Below are 22,417 nucleotides of genomic sequence, written 5' to 3' on the forward strand. Positions count from 1 at the left end.
AGGCATGACCAATGTTACTAGAAACAACTCTAAGAAAGGAATGAGTGGAATCCCTGATGACAATGCCTATAGCACCACAAGGATGAGCACCAATAGATGAGCCATCACAATTGAACTTAATCACTTCATTGGAGGGAGGGCACCAGTGGATATCTTGTCTGACAGTGACACTCTTAGACTTGAGAGGAATGCTGAACAACCTAGATATTTTATAGTCATGCATATCAAAATTGCCCTTTGTTAGGACCAGATTGTAACTAAGCCTAACCTCTGCCAATATACAATTGAACAAGGTTGTCATGGACTGTTGCTTATCATGGAAGCATTTCTTTCAATCCAAATGGCCCATATAATATGAATGATAGCTGAATGCACAACATGTTGCACAAGTTTGCTCCCTCTACCAACAGTCCCCATAATAAGATTCAAGCAGTTAGAGTAGTTCAAAGAAAGATCAGTACCCTTGCAAGTCATTCCCATAATTTGTTGGTGACCTCACATTCAAAGAACTGATGATGGGAGGACTCAGCATTCTTCCTGCAGAAGCAACAGATAGAAACCACAATGCATCCTTTCTTCCTAAGGTTATCATCAGAAGGAAGCTTATTATGAAGTAGCCTCCAAGTGATGAAAGATCTGGTGGGGGGTGGGGGGGATGAAAGTGTTCCAAAGAATTTTATCCCAAGGGACCCTCTGACCAACACAAGACAAGCAAGAAAAAGGAATTTTATTGGTCAAATTGCCATTAGAGGACATAGTCCAATGCAGCATATCAGGGATATCATCTTCAGGAAGAGTTATTTTATGGATTTTAGAAGCAAGAGCAGGGTCCTTTTGATGGATATAGGGTGGAAGACACCAACTACCATTCACAATAACATCAGCAACCTTCAGCTCAATAATAGGGAGCACATTGGGAGGAATGTTCTATTGATCAGTTATAGGAGTCTCGATCCACCTATCAGTCCAGAAACTGATGCTCTTACCATTACCAACAGACTAGCTGGAGTGATTGAGGATGTAATGAATGTGTGGTTTTGTCATACCCCAAATTTTGACCAAAAATCATACATTCATACACCGACACGTGTCCTTTGACCCTGATCAGTCTTTGACTTTTCAGTGAAAATTTCGGCAGAGAGGTATTTTAAAATACCTCATATTTGGTTCCGAATCGAACCCTCTTCTCTCAATTTTTATTTTTTATTTTTAGTCCTTCTTTTTTTATCATTATTATTATTATTATTATTATTATTATTATTATTATTATTATTATTATTATTATTATTATTATTATTATTTTATCATTATTATTATTATTATTATTATTATTAATAGTATTATTATTATTTATTTTTGTCCAAAAAAATATCCAAGGAACACAGCTCACACAGCCTGTCATTGTCCCTTCTAAACCAATAGGGGTGGGAATAGGCCAGGCCGTCCGACAGGGGCCTACGGCCCAGCCTATTTAAGGCCTAGCCCGGCCTGGCCCGTTTAATAAAAAGGCTGGGCTCAAGCTTTTTGTAAAGCCTATTTAGTTAAATAGGCCAGGCTTAGGCTTGCAAAAAAGCCTATTAGGCCCGTCAGGCCGGCCTGTTTATATATAGTATTTTACATTTTTAACCCTGGTACAGAAAAAGCAGTTAACCTTCAATATTGGGAAAAGCAAACGCTTCTCATAGATACATAAAAATTAACTCTGATACATAAAAAGCAATTAACCATCAATATTGGGAAACGCAAACGCTTATCAGAGAAAGAGATACATAAAAAGACACAACCATGATACATAAAAAGCACTTAACCCTAAATGAACTGAAACGCAAACGCCTCTCTCACAAAAGACACAACATAAGTCAAATTCTCACAACTTCTGCAGATTGAACAGTCGCCGAAAAACCTTAATCCCAAGCCATCACTAACCGATTCATCAGGTGAATGAAGTGTAAACTAATATCTTTTTCTTTTTGTGGTTTACTTTTTTCGTTAATGTAATCTAGCTCCTTGTCTTTGGCTAGTTAATAGTTAGCTTCGCTTTTAATCTGTCTTTGACAGACATGATTTTTTCCACTTATTTATATAATATAATGGAGGCATGGACCACATGTTCAATATTGGGAGGCATTTTGATTCCAGAAATTGTTTTTTCCTTTATTAAACTAGTTTATGCGTATTGTACATTCTTAATGTTTATTGATTTTTGGACCACATGTTCAATAGTGTTTCTTTTACTTTTGTAGACTAGTAGTAGTGAGTAGTGATTAGTTTATGTATGTGAAGCACGAACCGTTCTTAGATTAGGCGTGTTCCGATGTCGGACTTACGCCGACACAACACCGACACACATACTTACATCGGATTATATGATTTATTCAAATTATTATTGGTGTTGGAATTTTGGTATTCACGTCGTATTTGATGTCCGTGTCTATACATGTGCTTCGTAAGTTTATGTTTATTGTTATTATTTATTCTAGTTACTATACTTTGTTTGAATTGAAATTTGTCATGTAGCCACTAAATAATTTGTTTATTGTGTTATTAATTTATTGTGTCCTATCTATGTGAACCAGGTCTATCTAATGGCTTCTCCACTTGAAAATAGTGGAATGACTAGTTCTACCATAGCTCCTCAAAATGAGGTAAATGAACCTGTGCGTGTAGATTCAAGCCAAAATGGAGAAATTCCAGAGAATGAAAAAGGTAAAGATCAAGTAGAAGAGCGTGTCCCCAAGAAGAAAAGGAAAAAAACCTCAGCTGTTTGGGAGGATTTTGACGAAATTGAACTCAATGACGGTGTAAAGAAAGCTGTATGCAAATATTGTAAAGAGAAGTTGTCTACCGGTGGAAGAGGGTCTAGCACTAGCCATCTAAAGAGGCATTCTGAACTTTGTATGCATAAAAAGTTGCATGAGCGTGCACAAAAGAAACAACCAACCATTCCATTTAAACCTTCAAGTGCAAGTAATCCATTTCTTGTTCCTGGTGTTAAATACTCTAATGGGAAGATGAGGGAAATTATTGCAACTTGTATTATGGTGCATGAGTATCCTTTTAGCATGGTTGAAGATGATGTTTTAATGTGGGGTTTTCAGTTTGCAAATCCAGATTTTCAAAAAGTTTGTCGTAAAACCATAAGAAGTGATTGTTTGGCAATATATGAGGCTGAGAAGAAGGCATTAAAAGCTGAGCTGAAAACTGTAAGCAAGATTAGTTTAACTACTGATATGTGGAAATCAAGTCATCAAGTTGTTGAGTATATGGTGATCACAGGACATTTCATAGATGTTGAGTGGAAACTTCAAAAGAGAGTTTTGAGTTTTGTGAAAGTGCCTGCTCCAAGACGTGGAGTTGATGTGGCTGATGCAATTTTCAAGTGCTTAAAATCTTGGGAGATTGAAAATAAAGTATTTTCAGTGTCTGTTGATAATGCTTCTTACAATGACTCATGCTTAAGGATTCTCAAGGATAACTTATCATTGAGCAATAAGTTGGTTTTGGATGGTGCTTTGTTTCATGTGAGATGATGTGCACACATCCTAAACTTGTTAGTGCAAGATGGTCTTGGCGTGATTAAGAATATTATTTACAATATTCGCGAAAGTGTCAAGTATGTTAATCATAACGATTCAAGGTTGAAAATTTTTTGTGACATTGTTGAACAGAAGCACTTGAAAGAGAGAAGGCTTGTTCTTGATTGTCCAACAAGGTGGAATTCTACTTTTCACATGCTATTTATTGCTTTAAAATTCAAGCTTGCATTTGCAGATTATCAAGAAAGGGAGCCACACTATGGTTTCGAACCTTCACAAGAAGATTGGGAGAAAGTTGAGAAGATTTGTAAGCTTTTAGAGATCTTCAATTCAGCTACTCATATAATCTCAGGTAGTGAGTATACCACTGCAAATTTGTACCTTCCAGAAATTTGGAGGGTTAAACAAGTGATTGATAATGCTTATGAGGATGAAAATGTTTTCATCAGAGATATGGCAGCCCAAATGAAACTAAAGTTTGACAAATATTGGGGTCAATGCAATTTACTAATGGCCATTGCTAGTGTTTTGGATCCAAGGTGCAAATTCCATGTGGTTAGTATATGTTTTCCTTATTTATATAAGCCTGCTGAACTTGCAACAGAGAATATAGAAAAGGTGCGTGCTGCATTGAATAAATTGTATGAAGAGTATGTAGCTCAAAGTCTTGAAGAGTCGTCATCTAGTGAAGTGCTAACTAATGATAGCAATAACTCTTCATCTTCCTCTGCACCTAAACCTGCAATTTCCACTGGATTTGACGACATGATGGTTCTTGTGAGAGAAAAAGTGGCAATCCCTGCAATGAAATCTGAATTAGATTCTTATCTTAAGGAAGGTCTATGCATTCCTGATGGTAACAACAACTCTTTTTGTGCACTGACATGGTGGCGAAACAATAGATTGAAGTATAAAATTTTGTCAAAGATAGCTGCTGATATACTAGCAATTCCAATATCAACTGTGGCATCAGAATCAACATTTAGTGCTGGAGGAAGAGTTATCGATGAATTCCGTTCTAGATTGAATGAGGAATCTATTGAGACACTCATTTGCGGAGGGGACTGGCTGCGTCACAAGTATGGTTTGCAGAGAAAGTCAACGGTAAACCATTAATGTTTTCTTATTTAAACAAATTTTTTTATATTTCTAAATATGATTACTATTTGTTATAGTGATACATAATGACAAATTATATGTTATTTTTAAGGTGTCGGAACAACAAGAAGAGATCATATTGAAGATTTGATGCGAAGATTGCTAAGTTGCTGTTAGACAATTATAATTTCTGATGTAATTTGAAAGTAAAGGCCTGTTATTAGAACATATGTTAATGGCCCCTTTTGTTATCTTGTCTTGAATGAATTTGAACATTTACTTTTCCTAAATATGTTGTTTTTGGTCGCTGTCTCGATGATGTACTCTAAGTATTCCCTAACACATTATTTGGGTGTTTAATTTTGAGTTTCGACAAATATTTGACTACTAAACATGCAATTTGCATCTCTTCAATTATTGTTAATCTTCACATTGTTAATTTTTTTTATGCACTCTGGCTTCATAAGATTTGTCTATTTAGTAGCTTTAATAGGCTTGTTGGTGTGCTTAGGCCTTTATAAGTTACGGGCATATTTAATAGTAGGCTTGTTGGTGTTCATAGGCCTTTATGTATAATAGGCTTTTAAATAGGCTTTCAGGCTTTATCAGGCCTTTAAAAAGGCCAGGCCAGGCCTTAAAAATAAGCCTATGACGGGTAATAGGCCAGGCTCAGGCCTATAATTTTTAACGTAGGCCAGGCTTAGGCCTTCCAAAGCCTGGCCTGGCCTGGCCTATTCCCACCCCTATAAACCAAGCCAAGGTAATTTTTGTTGCTCCCATAACAGACCTTATGTCTCATCCAAGTTCTATAAATATAGCATCCACAACCAGCAAGAAAAGGAGGAAAAATTCGATACCACACACAACTTTCCAGCAAAATTTCGATGCAAAAACAGACAGAATTCGTATCACAATAACCTGCAAAATTCGGAACCAGTTTACACAAGCACAAAGCCTACAACAATTTTCATATACAAATTCCTCAACAACATAACATCTCAAAAATCCAACTTCACGTATCAAAACCTGCAAATACACAAATTCACACACACATAAAACCAAACATCACAAATTGTTTCTACAACAAAATCACGTGAACATTCATGCAAATCCAACATCAATCCTCACAAATCCGCACAAAATCAACCCAAGTACTCAAATAATCTGTAACCGCAATCCAAATATGCCCACACAACCAAGTAAACAGAGGTTGCCTCCTTGTTTATTGTTCACTTATGTTCTAATTTTTTTGAAACTTGTATTCTAGATCTAGACTTATGTGTTGTTTTCTTCGAAAATCTAAGGTCGGATCTGTACTCTATGTGAAAAAGGATGTGTGAAAACGTATTTAGTTTTTAAAAAGGAGAAGGTTGGATACTCCGGCACGGTGGTGCCGCCACCTCTGGCCGGCAACCACCGCGCCGGATAATGTTGCTCATAGGAGAAGAAGAGAGACTTGAGAGAAAGAAGAACACGTGAGGGAAAGAAAAGAATGGGGAGAGAGAGAGAAGAAAGTTGTGAAATGGGTGAAGAATTTGACCCACATCACTTATATACATGCCATTTGGATCGACCCAGTCCATGACCCATTACCCACAATCCATCAACCCAAGCCCAAAGCAAAATTCTGCAAAGCTCAGCATGTTTTCTTTTTCTGCATTTTTCTACAGTTTTCATTACTGCACCCCCTTTATTACTGCTTGCACCCCCCAGCATCTAACTCTATTTATTTTGCATGCATTTTAACATTCTCTTGCATTTTCATATTTTCTTTTGCATGTTTATTCTTTTACTTTATGTTCATTATATCATCATGCATATTTAAATTTTGTCCACACCTCAATCCAGAGTGCTCTGGTCCATTTTATTTTCGCATTCATTTTTATTTTATTTTCGCATTACATTCTATTATCTACTATCATCATATGCATATTTAAATTTTGTCATTAAATACACGCCTCAATCCAGAGTGTTCTGGTCCTAATTAACTGTTAATATTATATTTTTTGTTCATATTATATTATTCTCCAGAATGCTCTGGTCCTACATTAATTGTTAATATTATATTTCTGCTTATATAATCATTCTCCAGAATGCTCTGGTCCTAAAATCAACTGTTACTATTATATTTCAGTTTAACATTATTTTTCTCATTCTGCTTATATAATCTCTATATCATTATTCAAAATAACAAAAACATTCAAAAAATCAAAATCACAAAAATATTTTCATAAACAAACCTTGATCCTAGATCAAGCGATCGTCTTTTTATTTTATTTTCTTAAATCAAACATCAATCAATGTAATGCTACTTTGAGTCATTTTGCTTTCAATATAAAAAACACAAACAAATTTCAATTTGCTATTTGGCTTTTCATTTTATAACCTTTTTTTCAAAAAAACATTAAAAAACACAAAAACAAATCAAACGTCAATTTTTACCCCGAACTACGAGGTTTTGATCCCTCACGGGTACGTAGGCAAAGGACGTGCGTCCTTCCAAATCAATAAAAACATAGATAACTTAGGTCTCTATTTTCTTTTATCATTTCAAATTCCATTTTTTTAAAAGCAAGCAAGTTTATAGCACAAAAGTTAAATAAAATCAAGAGGTTCTCGTAGAGTTCTACGAATATTTAGGGTGCTTAACACCTTCCCTAAATATAACCAACCCCCGAACCCTTAATCCCTAAAAATGTGGTATTTGAACCTTTTTCCACTTTCTTTTGAAAAGAATTAAATGTTCAGTCGTGAAACCAAAAGCGGGTCGAAAGCCAAATCAAATGGCCCTTGACCGTCCGAAAAATGACGCGACAGGTTTCATACCATGCCACACAGATGAAGTTAAGTAATGAACTTTGGGCTTGTGATTATTGAGAAATCTGGCTTTGCAAATATGAGCCCATTGCTCATCTGAAGTGAGCAACTTCCAAGTGAGAAATAATAATGAAGCTTTATTGACCTGAGCAGGGTCTCTAACAGCAAGCCCTCCATTTTCCTTTGGCTGACAAACTTTTGACCAAGCAATAGTCCAGAGTTTATGTTGGGTGCAAATGCCACTCCAAATGAAGTTTCTCATCATCTTAGCAACTTCATTGAGCAAACTGGTAGGCCATTTATAGACATGAAAGGAGTAAGTAAGCATACTATTTATAACTGCATTCACAAGTTGAACCCTGCCAATTATAGTAAGTAATCTGCCTTTCCAAGCATGAAGTTTGCAACTGTTCTCCCCGAAAATTATGCAATGAATTGTTACTTTCATGATGCGAGATGAGTAATTTTTTGTCGGTGTTAGTTTTTTTTTGTAGAAATTACACCGACATATTTTTTGGGGTCGATATTGTAACGCCAATTTTTTGTGGCTAATATATAACTAACATTATGTAATTTATATAAATATATGAAAATATGACTATTTTGTGGTGAAACTAGTGCAATACTTATTTATTCATTATTAATGTTTACGCATTTGATATATATTTTTATTGGTTATTACGTTTCATTTAATTTCATTTAATTTCATTCTAATGTATGATTTTTTTTCCATAAAGCTTTTGTGAAGTGAAACATGTATGAGGTTGCAAAAATTGAAGGCCGTGTTAGGTACTCTTCTTTCAAAAAGAATATTAAGGTTATAATAACACTGACCGACTCTCTTGATGATTTAGGGGGGTGTATTGGATTAGGATTTTGAAGGAGAATTTTTGCTTAAAAAAGTCTCAAAGATTTTAAAAGATTTTGTAGGATTTTAATGACTTTCATGATTTTAAAAGACAATCAGGATTTTCAATTTGGATTTTAATGGATTTACATCATAAGATTTTAAAGGATTTTAAAGGATTTTATGGATTTATAAGATTTCAAAAGATTTTATGAATTTTAAGGACTCATTGAAAAGAAATGATTACAACACACTCTCTGTCATAATATTTTGAATACATGCTCTTATTTTTAATTTTTTTTATGAGAGATAGAGAGGGGGAAGAGAGGAAGGAGAGAAGGGAGAAAATAGAGGAGTTAGAGGGAGAAGAGAGAGAGAGAGAGAGAGAGAGAGAGAGAGAGAGAGAGAGAGAGAGAGAGAGAGAGAGAGAGAGAGAGAGAGAGAGAGAGAGAGAAGGGAGAGAGAGGGGAGAAAAGAGAGGAGAGAGAGAGAGAGGATAAGAGAGAGAGACGAAGAGAGAAGGGAGAGAGAGAGGAGGGAGAAAAGAGATGAGAGAGGGAAGGGAGAAGAGAGAAGGAAGAAGGAATAAGAAATAGATAGTAAAAACTTTTAAAGAAAAACAATCCCAAGAAATCTTATGTCTTCGTGAAAGACATTTTTTTGTTAAAATTTCACTAGACAATCTCACAAAATCCATCAAAATCTAATTTATTAAACAATCCTTTGAAATTTGAATGATTTTGAATACCATGATACTTTTTTTAAGTGATGAAAAGTCTTGATTGAATACCTCAAGACTTTTTTAAAATGACAAAGAATCTTGATTGAATACCACAAGACTTTTTTTAAATTGCAAAGAGTCTTGATTGAATACCACAAGACTTTTTCAAAATTAAAAAGTCTTTTAAAATCCCTTAGAATCCTAATCCAATACATCCCCCTTAAAGGCACAACTTAACACATATTTAAAGTATCTTGGTGAAAATCAATATACACGTCATTTATTTGCTCAGATGCCTTGCATGGACCTGGGAGCAGATAAAGATGAAGACATGTGGGAAACGACGACCTATGTGTCTTGGCTTATTCGCGACGATAGCGACGTCAGATTTATGTTTAGGAATATGGTGGAAGATAATATATTATATATGTGTGTTCATTCCATCTGCAAGTGCATAGAATGTCAGTAGAGATTTAATTTAATGATATGTAATGTGATGTTTAATTATGAACACTTTTTAATGTTTTGATGAATTTCAAACATTCGTGTAATTTTAACGAAATATCGGATTGATTGAATTATGGACAATGTAAAAGATAATGTATTTTTCTTGTTTATGACTGAGTATAAATGGTGTACGAGTTGTCTTGCCTGTTGAAATGCTCTGATTGAATTACATGTAAAAATAAGCCGAAAATGGCTTGATTTCCATTATGCATAACTTGCTGTCTACATAATTGATGTCCTCGGCAGTTAACTGCAGAAGGATCAAGCGGCAGTTAACTGCCGAAGATTAGTGAAACCGGCGGCAATTAACCGAGGAATAGTTTGGTCATTTACTGGTGTGTTTTTATTAGAATTCTGCTCTTCCCCCAGAACAAACCACTCGCGCCAAGCATGATTTCCAAATATACCCCTGCGTGAGTTAAGTCACGATGCGTGACTTAACTCACGCACCTTATAAGCTCTGCGTGACTTAAGTCACGCACCACTGAGCCTCTGCGCGAGTTAACTCGCGCAAGTTGGCCGGTGGTCAGAGCTGAAGAACAAACGTTTTTTGGTCTTTGGTCAGTTTTTCAACATTCAATCTACCCCAAGGGTTGATGATGTATTTTCCTCAAGAAGGCTGCTCACTATTTTACCCCAAGAAGATTGGTCACTTTTTACCCCAAGAGGGAGAAAATAAGTAGATTTAGTGTATTCGAATAAATTATTGTATCAATTATTGTATTGTATGAATTCTATTAATAAAATAAGATGTTGTTATATGCCTCAATTTTGTTCATTCCTTTTTATTTTATATTTGCTTTTATTTTCTAATTTTGTATTTAATGAATAAATATTAATTTAGTTCATTTCCTTTTATTTATATTTGTATTTATTTTAAGTGCATAACTAAATTAGAATATAGCAAATAAATAAATAATTTAGAATAAAGTGAACAAATAATTTAGAATAAAGTAAATAACGTAATTTGAAAATAGTAAATAAATAAAAAAAAAATAGCCACCTTGCGCCACTTAACTTGCGCCACGTAACTTAAATTGCACATTAGTTTACACTTGTGCTAGTTAAGTAGCGCATGAGCATTTTGGGCATGGCTGCAGGGTGCGAGTGTTTTGTGCTAGGGGAAGAGCAAAATTCTTTTTATTAAGTGTGTGATCAACAATTTGATTTCTGATCTTCCCCCAACACAAAACACTCGCGTCCTGCAGCCTTGCCCAAATTACCCCTGCGTTAGTTAAGTCATGCAGCATGACTTAACTAACGCACGTTGTATTTTATGCGTGACTTAAGTAGCGCCGCGTGAGTTAAGTCACACTGGTTTTAAACATTTCAAAAACTAGGATATACGGTGCCTCCAACCATTCCAGAGAAGAAGACGACAAATAAGAGCAGTTAAAAAAGAGTGGATGATAAATGCTTGATAGACGGTGCACCCTCTAACCATGACGATAAACATTAAGCCTGAAGTTTGTGGTGTTTTCACATGTATCAATCTCTATGTCACTAAACCCACCGATTCAATTAAATTCCAAATCAAATAGTAATAACAATAATATCCAAAGCCACTAGTTTTTGGACTTTTATGCAAGTGGATAATTTGCTGCAAAAAGAAGGAAAATGAATTTGATGTAATGGTTACTAAAATTGATATAAGGAGATCTCAATTAATTGATAATGTTTTACTGTGAACACACAATGTGAGAGTACAATTGTATGAAATAAAATTGCAAGAAAATAAAGATAGTAAAATGAGAGAAGAGGCTAGGAGAAGAATGTTGACATCACACATATTCCATCCTTATTTCCTTGGCTTTTCTCTTATTTATAAGGGTCCTATTTCTATTTTCCATATTGCCCTTGATTGCTCTTTGACTCATTACATTTGACACCAGCGTGCTGCAAAAAAGATGGAAAAGGAATTTGACACCAGCGTGAGTTAACTCACGCTGGTGTTGGGAACGTGACTTAACTCACGCTGCGTAACTTAAGTTGCGCAGATTTTAACACTTACGTTAGTTAACTAGCGCAGGAGTATTTTAGTCAGTTCAGCTGGGCGCGAGCGAAAGTGCAGGGATGAGCAGAACTCCAACAATTTTCAAATTAAATATGAAAGAAGAGTAATGATATTTTGACATCCATTTGATGACAACTTTGTTGACAACCTTGTTTTTCTCACTTTTTATTGGTCAAAAACAATGGAGAGAGAAAAAAGAAGAGAGAGAATAACAACATCATGTGAGTATGAGAGAGAAAGTTGTCCAAAAGTTGTCAAAAAAGTTCTCAAAATATCATTTCTCATGAAAAGAAAGCCCAATTTTTGACGGTGGTCCCATGCAACAAACCGGGCCCACGAAAACATAAACGCGAAACATCACTGCATAAGAAATCAACGAAAATCAACCAAACCAAGCTTCCTAGCCTTAGCCGAAAACGTGAAAACAAGCTTTTATAGAATCAATCCTAAGCAGAGTCATCAATCAATTCATTTCATTCACCTCTCTTTCCTAAACCAAAATAATTGTTCCACACACAATCCAAATTTCCTCAATAGGCTACACAATTTACACACTAGAAAGCACAAAAAATGATTAATTTATAAAGTAAAAAAACAAAAATTGAAATACAAAAATCCCAGACAAGAACATCCAAGAAATGTTCCATAAGGGACACATGTCACAGAAAACATCATGTAACCAAAAACATTTTTTAATTAAAAAACACAAGATAAGACAACACAAAGACATTTATTTAAGGTAGTGTAACTAAAAAACCCAAACAAAAAGAAAAGACAATAATTTTCTTCTCTTTGACAGGAACAACATACACACTCACAAACACAAATCACACCGTTCATTCATAAAAAAAAGAACCAAATAAAAGAAAAACAAATCAGATTAATATTCAACAAGATAAAGATATTTAATTTTATAAAAAAAGGAAAATTTAATATGAAAGGTTGTAATGAAATTGTAAGAGTCAAGAGGAACTGTTTTGATATTGATTTATTATTTTGGATTTTCGATTGGGATTTTTATAATTAATATTCTTTTCTTTTATTCTTCTTCATTGATCTTTCTTTTCAATTTTCCTCAATAGCACTCTTTTCTTTTCTATTATTCATTCATTTTTTCGATTTTCGTTATCGAATTTCTTGTGCTTTTCCGTTGCTTGATTATCACGGAAATTTGATTCAAGAGAGAGAAAAGGAATAAATATACAAAATCACGAAATTGATTCTATTGGCAAACCCTAGTTTTTGCCTTTTCTTCTTCTGTTTAGGGTTCTTGCGATTTCTAGGTTTTGTGAAGCAAAGTTTCGATCTTTCATCGATTTTCTTCGATGGAAGGTGAAGGTAGTTCGGAGGGAGAGAGTGATCGGAAAAGGGGTGGTGCAGATGATGGCAAAATTGCTGTTTCCAATGAGGGGCAGAGTAAGCCTAAACGACAGATGAAAACACCGTTTCAGCTTGAAACCCTAGAAAAAGCTTATGCTTGTAAGTTCTTCAATTTCATCAATTGGGTTTTGTTTGTGTAAATTTTGATTTTTTTTTGTTGTAAATGTTGAATTTGATAATTATATTGTGTTTTGGTTAATTTTGTGATGTTTTTGGTTTGATTAGTGGATAATTACCCTTCAGAGCCGGTGAGGATAGATTTGTCTGAGAAATTGGGGTTGACGGATCGGCAGTTGCAGATGTGGTTCTGTCATAGGAGGTTGAAGGATAAGAAGGAGTCTGCTCCCAAGAAGGTGGTGCCGCCACGGAAGCCTGTGGTTCAGCCTTTGCCGGATTCCCCGGTGGATGATCACAGGATGGGGTTTGAGCATGGTAATGAGTATGACTCAGGGTCGGGTTCAGGTTCGAGTCCGGGGTTGGAGCCGCGGAATGCAATGGCACTGAGTGTTGGTTATTATGAGTCCCCTCAGGATGAAATGGAGCTTAGAGCAATTGCTTGTGTGGAGGATCAGTTAGGTGAACCATTGAGGGAGGATGCACCAATTATAGGAGTAGAGTTCGATCCATTGCCACCGGATGCATTTGGGGCACTTATAGGTATATGATAATGCTTGTACTTTTATCTTCACTGATTGAGTTAACTCTTAATTTAACTTGGCTTATTGGACTTGTTCAAAAAAAAATTGGCTTATTGGAATTTCTTATCTTCCTTGCATTTTACATCTTTTTAGGCATCACCATGAAAATACTAAGACCTGTCCGATTTTAGAAAATGTAATGCATTTTTATTTCTGGTTTTCACTTTCAACTGCAAAAATACTATCTAGTTTTTAATTTGTTCCATGTTTTTAAATATATGTGCAGTTAACACTGAAGGCAAGTACATCTTGAAAACAAATTGTTTTAACTATTTCCTCTATAAATCTCTGAAAAACGGAAACTTTTTTAGCCCAATCAAAACAGAAAATGGTTGATGTAAATTTCCTGGTTTCACTTTACTGCTTCCTGGTACAAGTCCTATAGAACAAAACAATTTTTTTTTCCAATCAGAAAGCATTTTTGTTTCAATTTCCTGTTTTGAACTTTGTTGTCCATTTTCAAAATTTTGCACAAGAAACAGTGAAAGTAATATCGAGTAGTCCCTTATTGATTGTAGCGCCTCTATCTTGTCACAAATGTGCTTTCTATTTTATATGGAGAAATTTTTGCATACAGCGTCACTTTCCATATATAAGAGACTAAGACTGCTTCTCTGTGTTTGAAAGAAGTTGCTTGAAACATAATATAATGGTACAAGTTGTTTGTGATCACTGATCAGTGCATGCAATACCATGTTCGGCTACTAACACTTCCGTTATATATGTTTTTTGGATCAGCAGTTATAGAACGCCAGAAGCGACCTCGTCTTGCTTATGACGGTAAAATATATGGAAGACATGATGTTAGAACTGACAAAGTGAGTTTCTATATTCTATAAATATAGTAGTATATTTTGGTCAATAAAATGAACCTTGTCTGAACTTGGAGGTAGCTATGATGATTGAGGACCTTCTTTAACTGCCTGTCTTTCATGTCAGTTTGTAGCTGTGCATTCCTTTATTTCTTATGCTATTTGGGCTTTTATCCTTTTCTGAATGGCCAACTGGTAGTAGCCGCTTGAAAATAGGGATAAACAGACTGCTATATTATTTTTTATAAATATATTTTACTTCAATGCTAATTTTGTACAAAAAATGGAAGAAGGGGAAAATGGTGGGCAAAGTTGGAGTTAGCCTGAACTTTTGTTGTTAGCGTCATGCTTATATTTAGGCGTTTTCTTGGTAAGTTAGTATGTCTATGATGTTTATTTTTGGTAGTATCTTTTGTCTTGAACTGTTGATTATCTTTTTAAATGCTCTTTGGACACAAATATTCTTCTGTCTGTGTTTTCTTCATTGGTTTGAGGACTGGAAAACCTGTTGTTGTTCTGTGTTTTATTTTTTGAATGGTTGGTGATTGTTTATTTTTAGTTTTTTACCGCTTTATTACTGTACCGCTTTATTACTGTATTTGAGCTTGAATTTAAATGAGCTTATTCTCGGCTAAGGCAAGGACATTCCATGAATATCTACCAAGCAAGTCTGGCACTAGGTCTGATGCTTTTGGACAGTTCAGCCAATCTCATGTACATGTTCCAATGCAGGGTCCATCCAAAACCCCTCCGATTGTGCCTAGAACTCATGCTGCCCAGGGTCATTCTTCTCGTGTTCCTCTTTTGTCTCAACAAGGCAAACAAGGGAGTCCCTACCAATCTCCTCCTGGAGAATTATCCACAAGCATAATGAATGCTGGAATGAACTCCCAACTCATCGATTGCCAAACTGTAGGGCCAGAAAATCCCTATGCTTCACCTAGTGGACAAATTTTGCAAAACAACACAATGCATATAGAGAGGAAACGGAAGGTATATTTGTGCTATCTGCAGTAATTGATGTTGTAATTTTGTAATTGTCGAGTCTTCAACTCTTGGAAGTATATAATCTATTATTTTCAAAGGATGACTTTTTATGTTTGACTATGTGTAGGGTGATGATGCCAAAATTATAAGGGATGTTGAAGGCCATGAGACGACAATCCAGAAAGAGCTCGAAAAACACGATAGCACTAGACGAAAGGTTTTATTGAGATGAATTTAGTTTAGCCTGTGATAGTACATTTTGTGTACGTATAACAATGTCACATTTGCATTTTTTTAACTAATTCCCTACCTTTCCCTTCAATATTTTAGAATGAGGAGCGAATGAGGAAAGAAATGGAGAGACAAGATCGTGAAAGAAGAAAGGAAGAAGAGAGATTGATGCGTGAGAGGCAGCGTGAAGAGGAAAGATCAAAACGAGAGGAAAAACGTGAAATTGAACGAAGGGAAAAGTATTTGCTGAAAGAAAATATAAAAGTAAGTTTTTAAGTCACCAGTCCAACAGTGATAGCCTTATTTTGACTTATATTTAGAAACTTGATAAATATATTCTATTTCGATATGTTCTATCTTAAAAAGGCTGAGAGAATGAGACAAAAAGAAGAGCTTCGGAAAGAGAAAGAGGAAGAGAGAAGGAAAGCTGCCCTTGAGAAGGCAACTGCCCGTAAAATAGCTAAGGAATCCCTGGAACTTATTGAGGATGAACAGCTGGAGTTGATGGAGTTAGCTGCCTCGAGCAAGGGGCTTTCCTCTATTATCCGTCTTGATTTTGATACTTTGCAAAATATTGAATCATTTAGAGGTGAGATTTTTATTTATTTTTTGTTTGTAATTTTACATAAAAATAATTTGGCTGTTCAGTATTTATCTGGAGATACTGAAAAGGAAAATGAATTTCTAGTACTGAAACCATATTATTATATTGTAGATTCATTGTGTCTTTTCCCACCGGAGAGTGTAAAACTAAGAAAACCATTTGCTATCCAACCATGGATCAACTCAGAAGATAATGTTGGAAACCTTCTCATGGTATGTTCTCATCATGACTTTTGCTTCCTTATAACATAGAATACACTACAATGTGCAAAATCCTTAAGTTGCCTGATGTGAATGTGACTTTAGCCTTCTGCAGTCTAAGTTGAATAAGTTATTTTCCTATTATCTTTTAGTGATGGAACTTGTTTGTTGGATCAGCAGTTCTGTGGATGCACTGATTTTCTATTCTACATATTGCACCAACAGTTTATTCTTGATTTAGCCTATTGATTGATTTGAAGCTTCTGATTTAAGGTTTGAAAGCTGTGGTGGTCTATTTCAGGTTTGGAGGTTTTTGATTACCTTTGCTGATGTTCTAGAGTTATGGCCTTTTACGCTTGATGAGTTCGTGCAAGCATTTCACGATTATGTAAGTCCGTCTGGCCTTTGCTAGTGATATTCTGTGATCAGTTTAACTATTTTTGTGCACTATATTTGCTCATTCTGGGTGCTCAAAATATTTATATCAGGATTCAAGATTGTTGGGTGAGATACATGTCGCTCTCCTTAAGGTGATAATAAAAGACATTGAAGATGTCGCAAGAACACCTTGTACCGGATTAGGAATGAATCAGAATGGTGCTGCTAATTCTGGAGGTGGCCATCCAGAGATTGTGGAAGGGGTAAGCTTAGATGTTTCTTAAATTACACTTGTCCTTCTTTCAGAGAAGTTGTGGTTTTATTCATTGGAATCCATTCCTATAATTGCCCTTTTTATGATAGGCATATGCATGGGGTTTTGACATACGAAATTGGCATAAGCACTTAAATCAATTGACATGGCCAGAAATTTTCCGACAACTAGCTTTGTCTGCAGGATATGGACCACAGTTTAAGAAAAGAAGTATTGCATCTTCACGTGCCAATAGTAAAGATGAGGTTCAGTTTTCTTTCTTTTGCTTTTTAAAATTTCAGCTGGTTAAATAATTCTTGTATTACATGAATATTTTAGTGATTTTAATAATGAGATATATAGTTAAGATATAATTTCAGAATGGTTTCTTATGAGCTATTTGTTCAGCTGGCACCTTTGAAGCTTACTTGAAGCTTACATTGTCAAGCTTTTCTTGGCCTACATTTTAATCAACAGTTCAATATTTATTTAGGGGTCTTAATGTCATTACATTGAATAAATGGATCACATTCTATATCTTATTTCAGGGAAGAAGTTCTGAAGATATCATTTCTACACTTCGAAATGGTTCAGCAGCTCAAAACGCCTTGGCAAAAATGCAGGAGAGAGGTCTATTAGGACCTCGAAGATCTAGGCATCGGTTAACTCCTGGAACAGTTAAATTTGCAGCATATCATGTTCTCTCACTAGAGGATGGCAAAGGATTGAATGTAATAGAGCTCGCCGAAAAAATTCAGGTGAGTGGCATATCACATATTAAATGCTACTTATCGTCAAGTCTGTTTTTAATTTGTGTCTTCCTGTCAGAAATCTGGTCTTCGAGACCTGTCAACCAGCAAGACACCTGAGGCATCGATTTCTGTTGCTTTGACAAGAGATGCCAAGCTTTTTGAAAGAGTAGCCCCATCAACTTATTGTGTACGTGCTGCATTTAGGAAGGATCCTGCTGATGCCGAGTCTATTCTTTCTGAAGCAAGAAAGAAAATTCAGATATTTGAAAATGGGTTTCTAGCTGAGGAAGATGCTGAAGATGTTGAAAGAGAAGAGTCAGAAAGTGAAGTTGACGAGGATCCTGAAGTTGATGATTTGGTTAATCCTTCAAGTGTTAATAAAACATCTGAACCGTGTAATGATTTCTCCTCAAGTGGAAAAGAAAATCTAGGTCATGATGGAGAACTTAAAGATGAGTTCGATAAGGATCTGCCTTGTTTTCCTGACAATGGTTCCAAGGTTGCTGATTGTCCAAGTGGACAACCTGTTGCTTGTGAAAGTCTAATTGCCAGAAATCTAGGTGAAGATAATATGGAAGTTGATGAAAGTAAGTCTGGAGAATCATGGATTCAAGGGCTCACTGAAGGAGAATATTCTGATCTCAGTGTAGAGGAGCGATTAAATGCTCTTGTTGTATTGGTTGGTTTGGCAAATGAAGGAAATTTGATCCGCCTTGTTCTCGAGGTAAACTTCATTCCACATATTATATTCCCAACTTGATTTTTGTATTTATTTATCAAATTGACGCGAAGAGTTTTTTCAGGATCGTTTGGAAGCAGCAAATGCTCTGAAGAAGCAAATGTTGGCTGAAGCACAGATAGATAAAATTCGCCTGAAAGATGATAATGTTAATAAGTCAGATTTTCCTTCTATCAATGGTATCAGGGTTGAAACACCGCTTACATGTGCTGCTGCGGAGGGCAACCAAAGCCCATTGCTTGATATTAATATTTGCAATAATAATAACGAGGAATCTCCCAGCAAAACAGAAAATAGAAAACTTGCTGTTGTTGGACAAAGCCTATCTGAAAAGCTCCCGTCAGTTCAAGATCTCTGCATAGGTCCTGATAATCCTCAGACTCCATTAACTGCACAATATTCAAAACGGTCACGGTCTCAGTTAAAATCTTTTATTTCCCACTTAGCAGAGGAGATGTACATCTATAGATCCTTACCTCTTGGGCAAGATCGCAGACATAATCGATATTGGCAATTTGTTGCATCTGCTTCTTGCAATGACCCTGGCTCGGGCAGGATCTTTGTTGAATATCATGATGGCAAATGGAGGCTTATTGATTCTGAAGAGGTGAACTGTTTGTTTGTCATCCCTTTGTTTTCCCCTTCAAAAGTTTCATTCTTTCATTTATTAGCTAGCCAAGTATTATTTTGAATCTGCGGTGCTTTGTATGTTTAGGTGATACTGTTTTGTGAACTTAAATGTTGTTTTTGGCTTTATTGCAATAGTTCTAATAGAGTATATTTACCTAATTGTATACAGGCCTTTGATGCACTTCTGAATTCACTGGATTCCCGTGGGATCAGGGAGTCACATTTGCGTCTAATGTTGCTAAAGATTGAGAATATATTTAAGGAAAATGTTCAAAAGAATGCAAAATGTGCCAAAATTGGAAACACAGATGAAATCTGTGTTAAAAATGAAGCAGAGGAAACAGATTCCAGTTCTGATCGCCATACTAGATCCGACAGTCCTAGCAGTACTCTTTGTGGTTTGAGCTCTGACACTTCAGAAACTTCGGCATCCTTCACAATTGAGCTTGGAAAAAGTGAGAGCGACAAGAAAGCTGCCTTGAGAAGGTATCAAGATTTTCAAAAATGGATGTGGAAAGAATGCTATAACCCATCAATATTATGTGCAATGAAATATGGGAAAAAAAAATGCAAACCTCAGGTTGACATATGTGATATCTGTCTCAACCTTTATTGCTTGGAAGACTCCCATTGCAGTTATTGCCACCTTACTTTTCCGTCAAATGATGGTTTTAATTTTTCTAAACATGCAATTCAATGTGGAGACAAGTCATCCAAAGATATTAGTATTTTTGAATCTCCTCTTCCATTACGGACAAGATTGCTTAAGGCCCTGCTGGCTTTTATTGAGGTAAGTTGATAATATACTTGATACTTCCCTTTTCTTACCTTGAGCCTTTTTGCTTTTCTTTTTATGCTGAATTTCAGATGTTGGCTTTTTGAGGGATATATTACATTCATATTCTGATTTATAGGCATCTGTTCCACCTGAAGCATTTCAATCAATTTGGACAGAAGATATTAGGAGGCTTTGGGGTGTGAAATTGAGCAGATCATCTTCTGCTGAGGAACTTCTACAGGTTCGCCATCTCTATGAAAAATTTATATTCCATACCTTTGCAACATTATAAAGATTGAGAATCAATTATCAAGACATTTCAAAATTTACCAATCCATTTTGCAGATATTGACTCTATTTGAGAGAGCACTAAAGCGAGACTTTTTATCATCACCCTTCTCTACAACTGGGGAATTGTTGGGAATGAATGCCATGTCGGAGAGTGCTGCACATACTTCTATGGATCTTGAATCAGTTACTGTTCTTCCATGGGTTCCTCGGACCACTTCAGCTGTGTCTCTCAGACTTTTTGAGCTTGACACATCCATCATCTACTTACAACTAGAGAAAACCGAGCCTTGTGAGGAGAAAGAAGCTAGATTCATAGTGAGTCTCTTTCAGTATTTGTTGTTTTTTTATTAAACTGCTTTTGCTCCTAAACTTTGCGATGCGGAATTGCGGATGGTAAGTAATACCATGAAAGGGATATTGTGTCAGGCATTTATTGTGCATGTTGGATGTCAAATTTTGGGGACAGGGTGACTGTTTTGGTGGAATTTTTCATGCTATTTAACATTAGTAATCTAACTCTTTTTCGTTCCTGCAGAAGCTTCCTTCAAGATATGCTTCTGTCAAATCTACAAAAGTGGTTGAGCCAGTAGACTTGGACCGTGATGAATTTATGAAAGTGAAATCCGCCCCTTTGAAAATTGTTCAAAGCAGCAAAAAACGTTGGCGAGTGAATCAGGATAAAGGAAGGGATAAAAAGCTTTCTAAAAGAACGAGTCATTCCAAACAAGATAATGGCCACCACAATTTTGAAGTCACTGAGAATCTAAGTCAAAGAATAAAACAGCAGGGACAAGGATCACAAGGACAAACAGGTGGACGTGGCCCCCGAACTGTTAGGAAAAGGAGAGAGGAGAAGAGGGCTGTTGAAGATTTGTCGCTGGGCCATAAGGCTGCCGATAATTGCTCCAATATTGGTAGAGAACAATCGAGAATCTTGGATGAGGATTGGGATGATGAGAAGGCAAGTCCCATGAGACCCATCCAGATGGAAGCTGCTGACATGAGTAGCAGTAGTGAAGAGGTTGAATATGATGACAATGCCCAGGCAGTGGAATCTGATGACAATGTCGAAGCAGTTGAGTACGGTCAAGGAAACTGGGAGATAGGTTTTAATGGTACCCCGAACAGATGGAATAGGGATTTGGTTGGAATGAGTGAAGAAGAAAACGTGGAAGCTTCTGAAGATGACAATGACAATGGCATTGAAGGGAATGAAGAGGAAGAGGAGGGTTCTGAGGCAGATGTTATGAGCCAGGGTTCGGATCGTATGGCAAATAGAGTTGTAAACAAAGAAAGTTTGGACTCGAGTGACTCCGAAGGTTCTTCTGATTAGAAAATCATTACAATTGAGCAACTAGAAGGGATTTCATTTCAAGGCTGCATCACTTTTTTTTCACATTGCAGCTTTATACGGTAAGATGCTTGTGCAGTTGTGCTCCAAGTCATTTCATGGCTCCAAAGGTTTTATAGATTAGCAGAATTATAGTGTATAGTATCCATGCAGAGTGGATTTTTGTACTTCTAGGCATTTTCAAGCGGAGGTATAAGCCTAATTTTTCTTCTCTTGTAATAGATATTCTCATTATTGATTAATAAAATCGTTTAATGGATATTCTTCATCTAAATTTATCCTGTAAAACATAAGGTGGTTATCCTGTAAAACATAAGGTGGTGGAGTAAATAATTGTTCTTCTTGAAAGCATTGGTAGCATAAATGAAGTGAACATTTTGACATTTAAATGCCGAATCAGCATTCTTAATTGAAAATTTATACAAAGAAATTTATGTAGTTCAACCTTATCGTTTTTGTTGTAAAAAGAGACAAGACAAGGTATAGACCCATTTAACTTCTGGAGTAATGATATTTGAACAACTATTTTGGTACAACCTTTGAGACAACCTTGTTGTTCTCTCTTCTCATTGGTCAAAAACAATAGAGAAAAAGGAAGAGAGAGAATAAAAACATAATGTGAGTATGAGAGAGAAAGTTGTACAAAAGTTGTACCAAAATGGTTGTACAAATATCATTTCTCTAACTTGTGTTGCGTTCTTGTCTCTAGGGTTAGTCAACCAGTTGTCTTGTGTTGTTCTTTTCAATGGTGTCTACCTCCTCTTTCATAGTTTGGTTTCATTATTACTCCATC

The 22,417-nt window shown here is 35.8% G+C and overlaps 2 protein-coding genes and 1 pseudogene across 8 annotated transcripts; all 3 read left to right on the forward strand.

Moving 5' to 3' along the window:
* Positions 1–2,400: 2,400 nt before the first annotated feature.
* LOC146932292 (zinc finger BED domain-containing protein DAYSLEEPER-like) lies at positions 2,401–3,525 on the forward strand (annotated as a pseudogene).
* A 211-nt stretch (positions 3,526–3,736) lies between these two features.
* Positions 3,737–5,071, forward strand: LOC146932293 (zinc finger BED domain-containing protein RICESLEEPER 2-like). The gene is made up of 2 exons (XM_085703933.1): positions 3,737–4,640; positions 4,747–5,071. Exons 1-2 carry the CDS (start codon positions 3,990–3,992, stop codon positions 4,783–4,785), a joined length of 690 nt encoding a protein of 229 aa, XP_085560059.1. The 5' UTR covers positions 3,737–3,989; the 3' UTR covers positions 4,786–5,071.
* Positions 5,072–12,504: 7,433 nt separating this feature from the next.
* Positions 12,505–21,898, forward strand: LOC146932294 (homeobox-DDT domain protein RLT1-like). Of its 7 annotated transcripts, none has more exons than XM_085703934.1 (18): positions 12,505–13,019; positions 13,146–13,577; positions 14,357–14,436; positions 15,067–15,423; positions 15,545–15,634; positions 15,748–15,912; positions 16,015–16,237; positions 16,364–16,464; positions 16,754–16,840; positions 16,941–17,093; positions 17,194–17,349; positions 17,632–17,841; positions 17,912–18,559; positions 18,639–19,181; positions 19,374–19,994; positions 20,119–20,223; positions 20,328–20,588; positions 20,809–21,898. In XM_085703934.1, exons 1-18 carry the CDS (start codon positions 12,866–12,868, stop codon positions 21,604–21,606), a joined length of 5,184 nt encoding a protein of 1,727 aa, XP_085560060.1. In that variant the 5' UTR covers positions 12,505–12,865; the 3' UTR covers positions 21,607–21,898. The 7 variants fall into 7 exon arrangements, with proteins under 7 accessions (XP_085560060.1, XP_085560062.1, XP_085560063.1 ...); XM_085703936.1 differs by having other exon boundaries at positions 20,812–21,898; XM_085703937.1 differs by having other exon boundaries at positions 15,163–15,423.
* The last annotated feature ends 519 nt before the right edge of the window (positions 21,899–22,417 follow it).

This window comes from Medicago sativa, chromosome 4 (assembly GCF_051527215.1).
Source record: "Medicago sativa cultivar Bolivia chromosome 4, Bolivia_mono, whole genome shotgun sequence".
In the NCBI taxonomy this organism is placed as follows: Eukaryota; Viridiplantae; Streptophyta; class Magnoliopsida; order Fabales; family Fabaceae; genus Medicago; species Medicago sativa.

Coding starts and splice junctions, on each gene's coding strand:
- LOC146932293 (XM_085703933.1), top strand. CDS start 3,990: ATGGCAGCCCAAATGAAACTAAAGTTTGACAAATATTGGGGTCAATGC. Junction 4,641..4,746: donor GTTTGCAGAGAAAGTCAACG/GTAAACCATTAA, acceptor GTTATTTTTAAG/GTGTCGGAACAACAAGAAGA.
- LOC146932294 (XM_085703934.1), top strand. CDS start 12,866: ATGGAAGGTGAAGGTAGTTCGGAGGGAGAGAGTGATCGGAAAAGGGGT. Junction 15,635..15,747: donor ACGATAGCACTAGACGAAAG/GTTTTATTGAGA, acceptor TCAATATTTTAG/AATGAGGAGCGAATGAGGAA. Junction 19,182..19,373: donor GGCTTATTGATTCTGAAGAG/GTGAACTGTTTG, acceptor AATTGTATACAG/GCCTTTGATGCACTTCTGAA.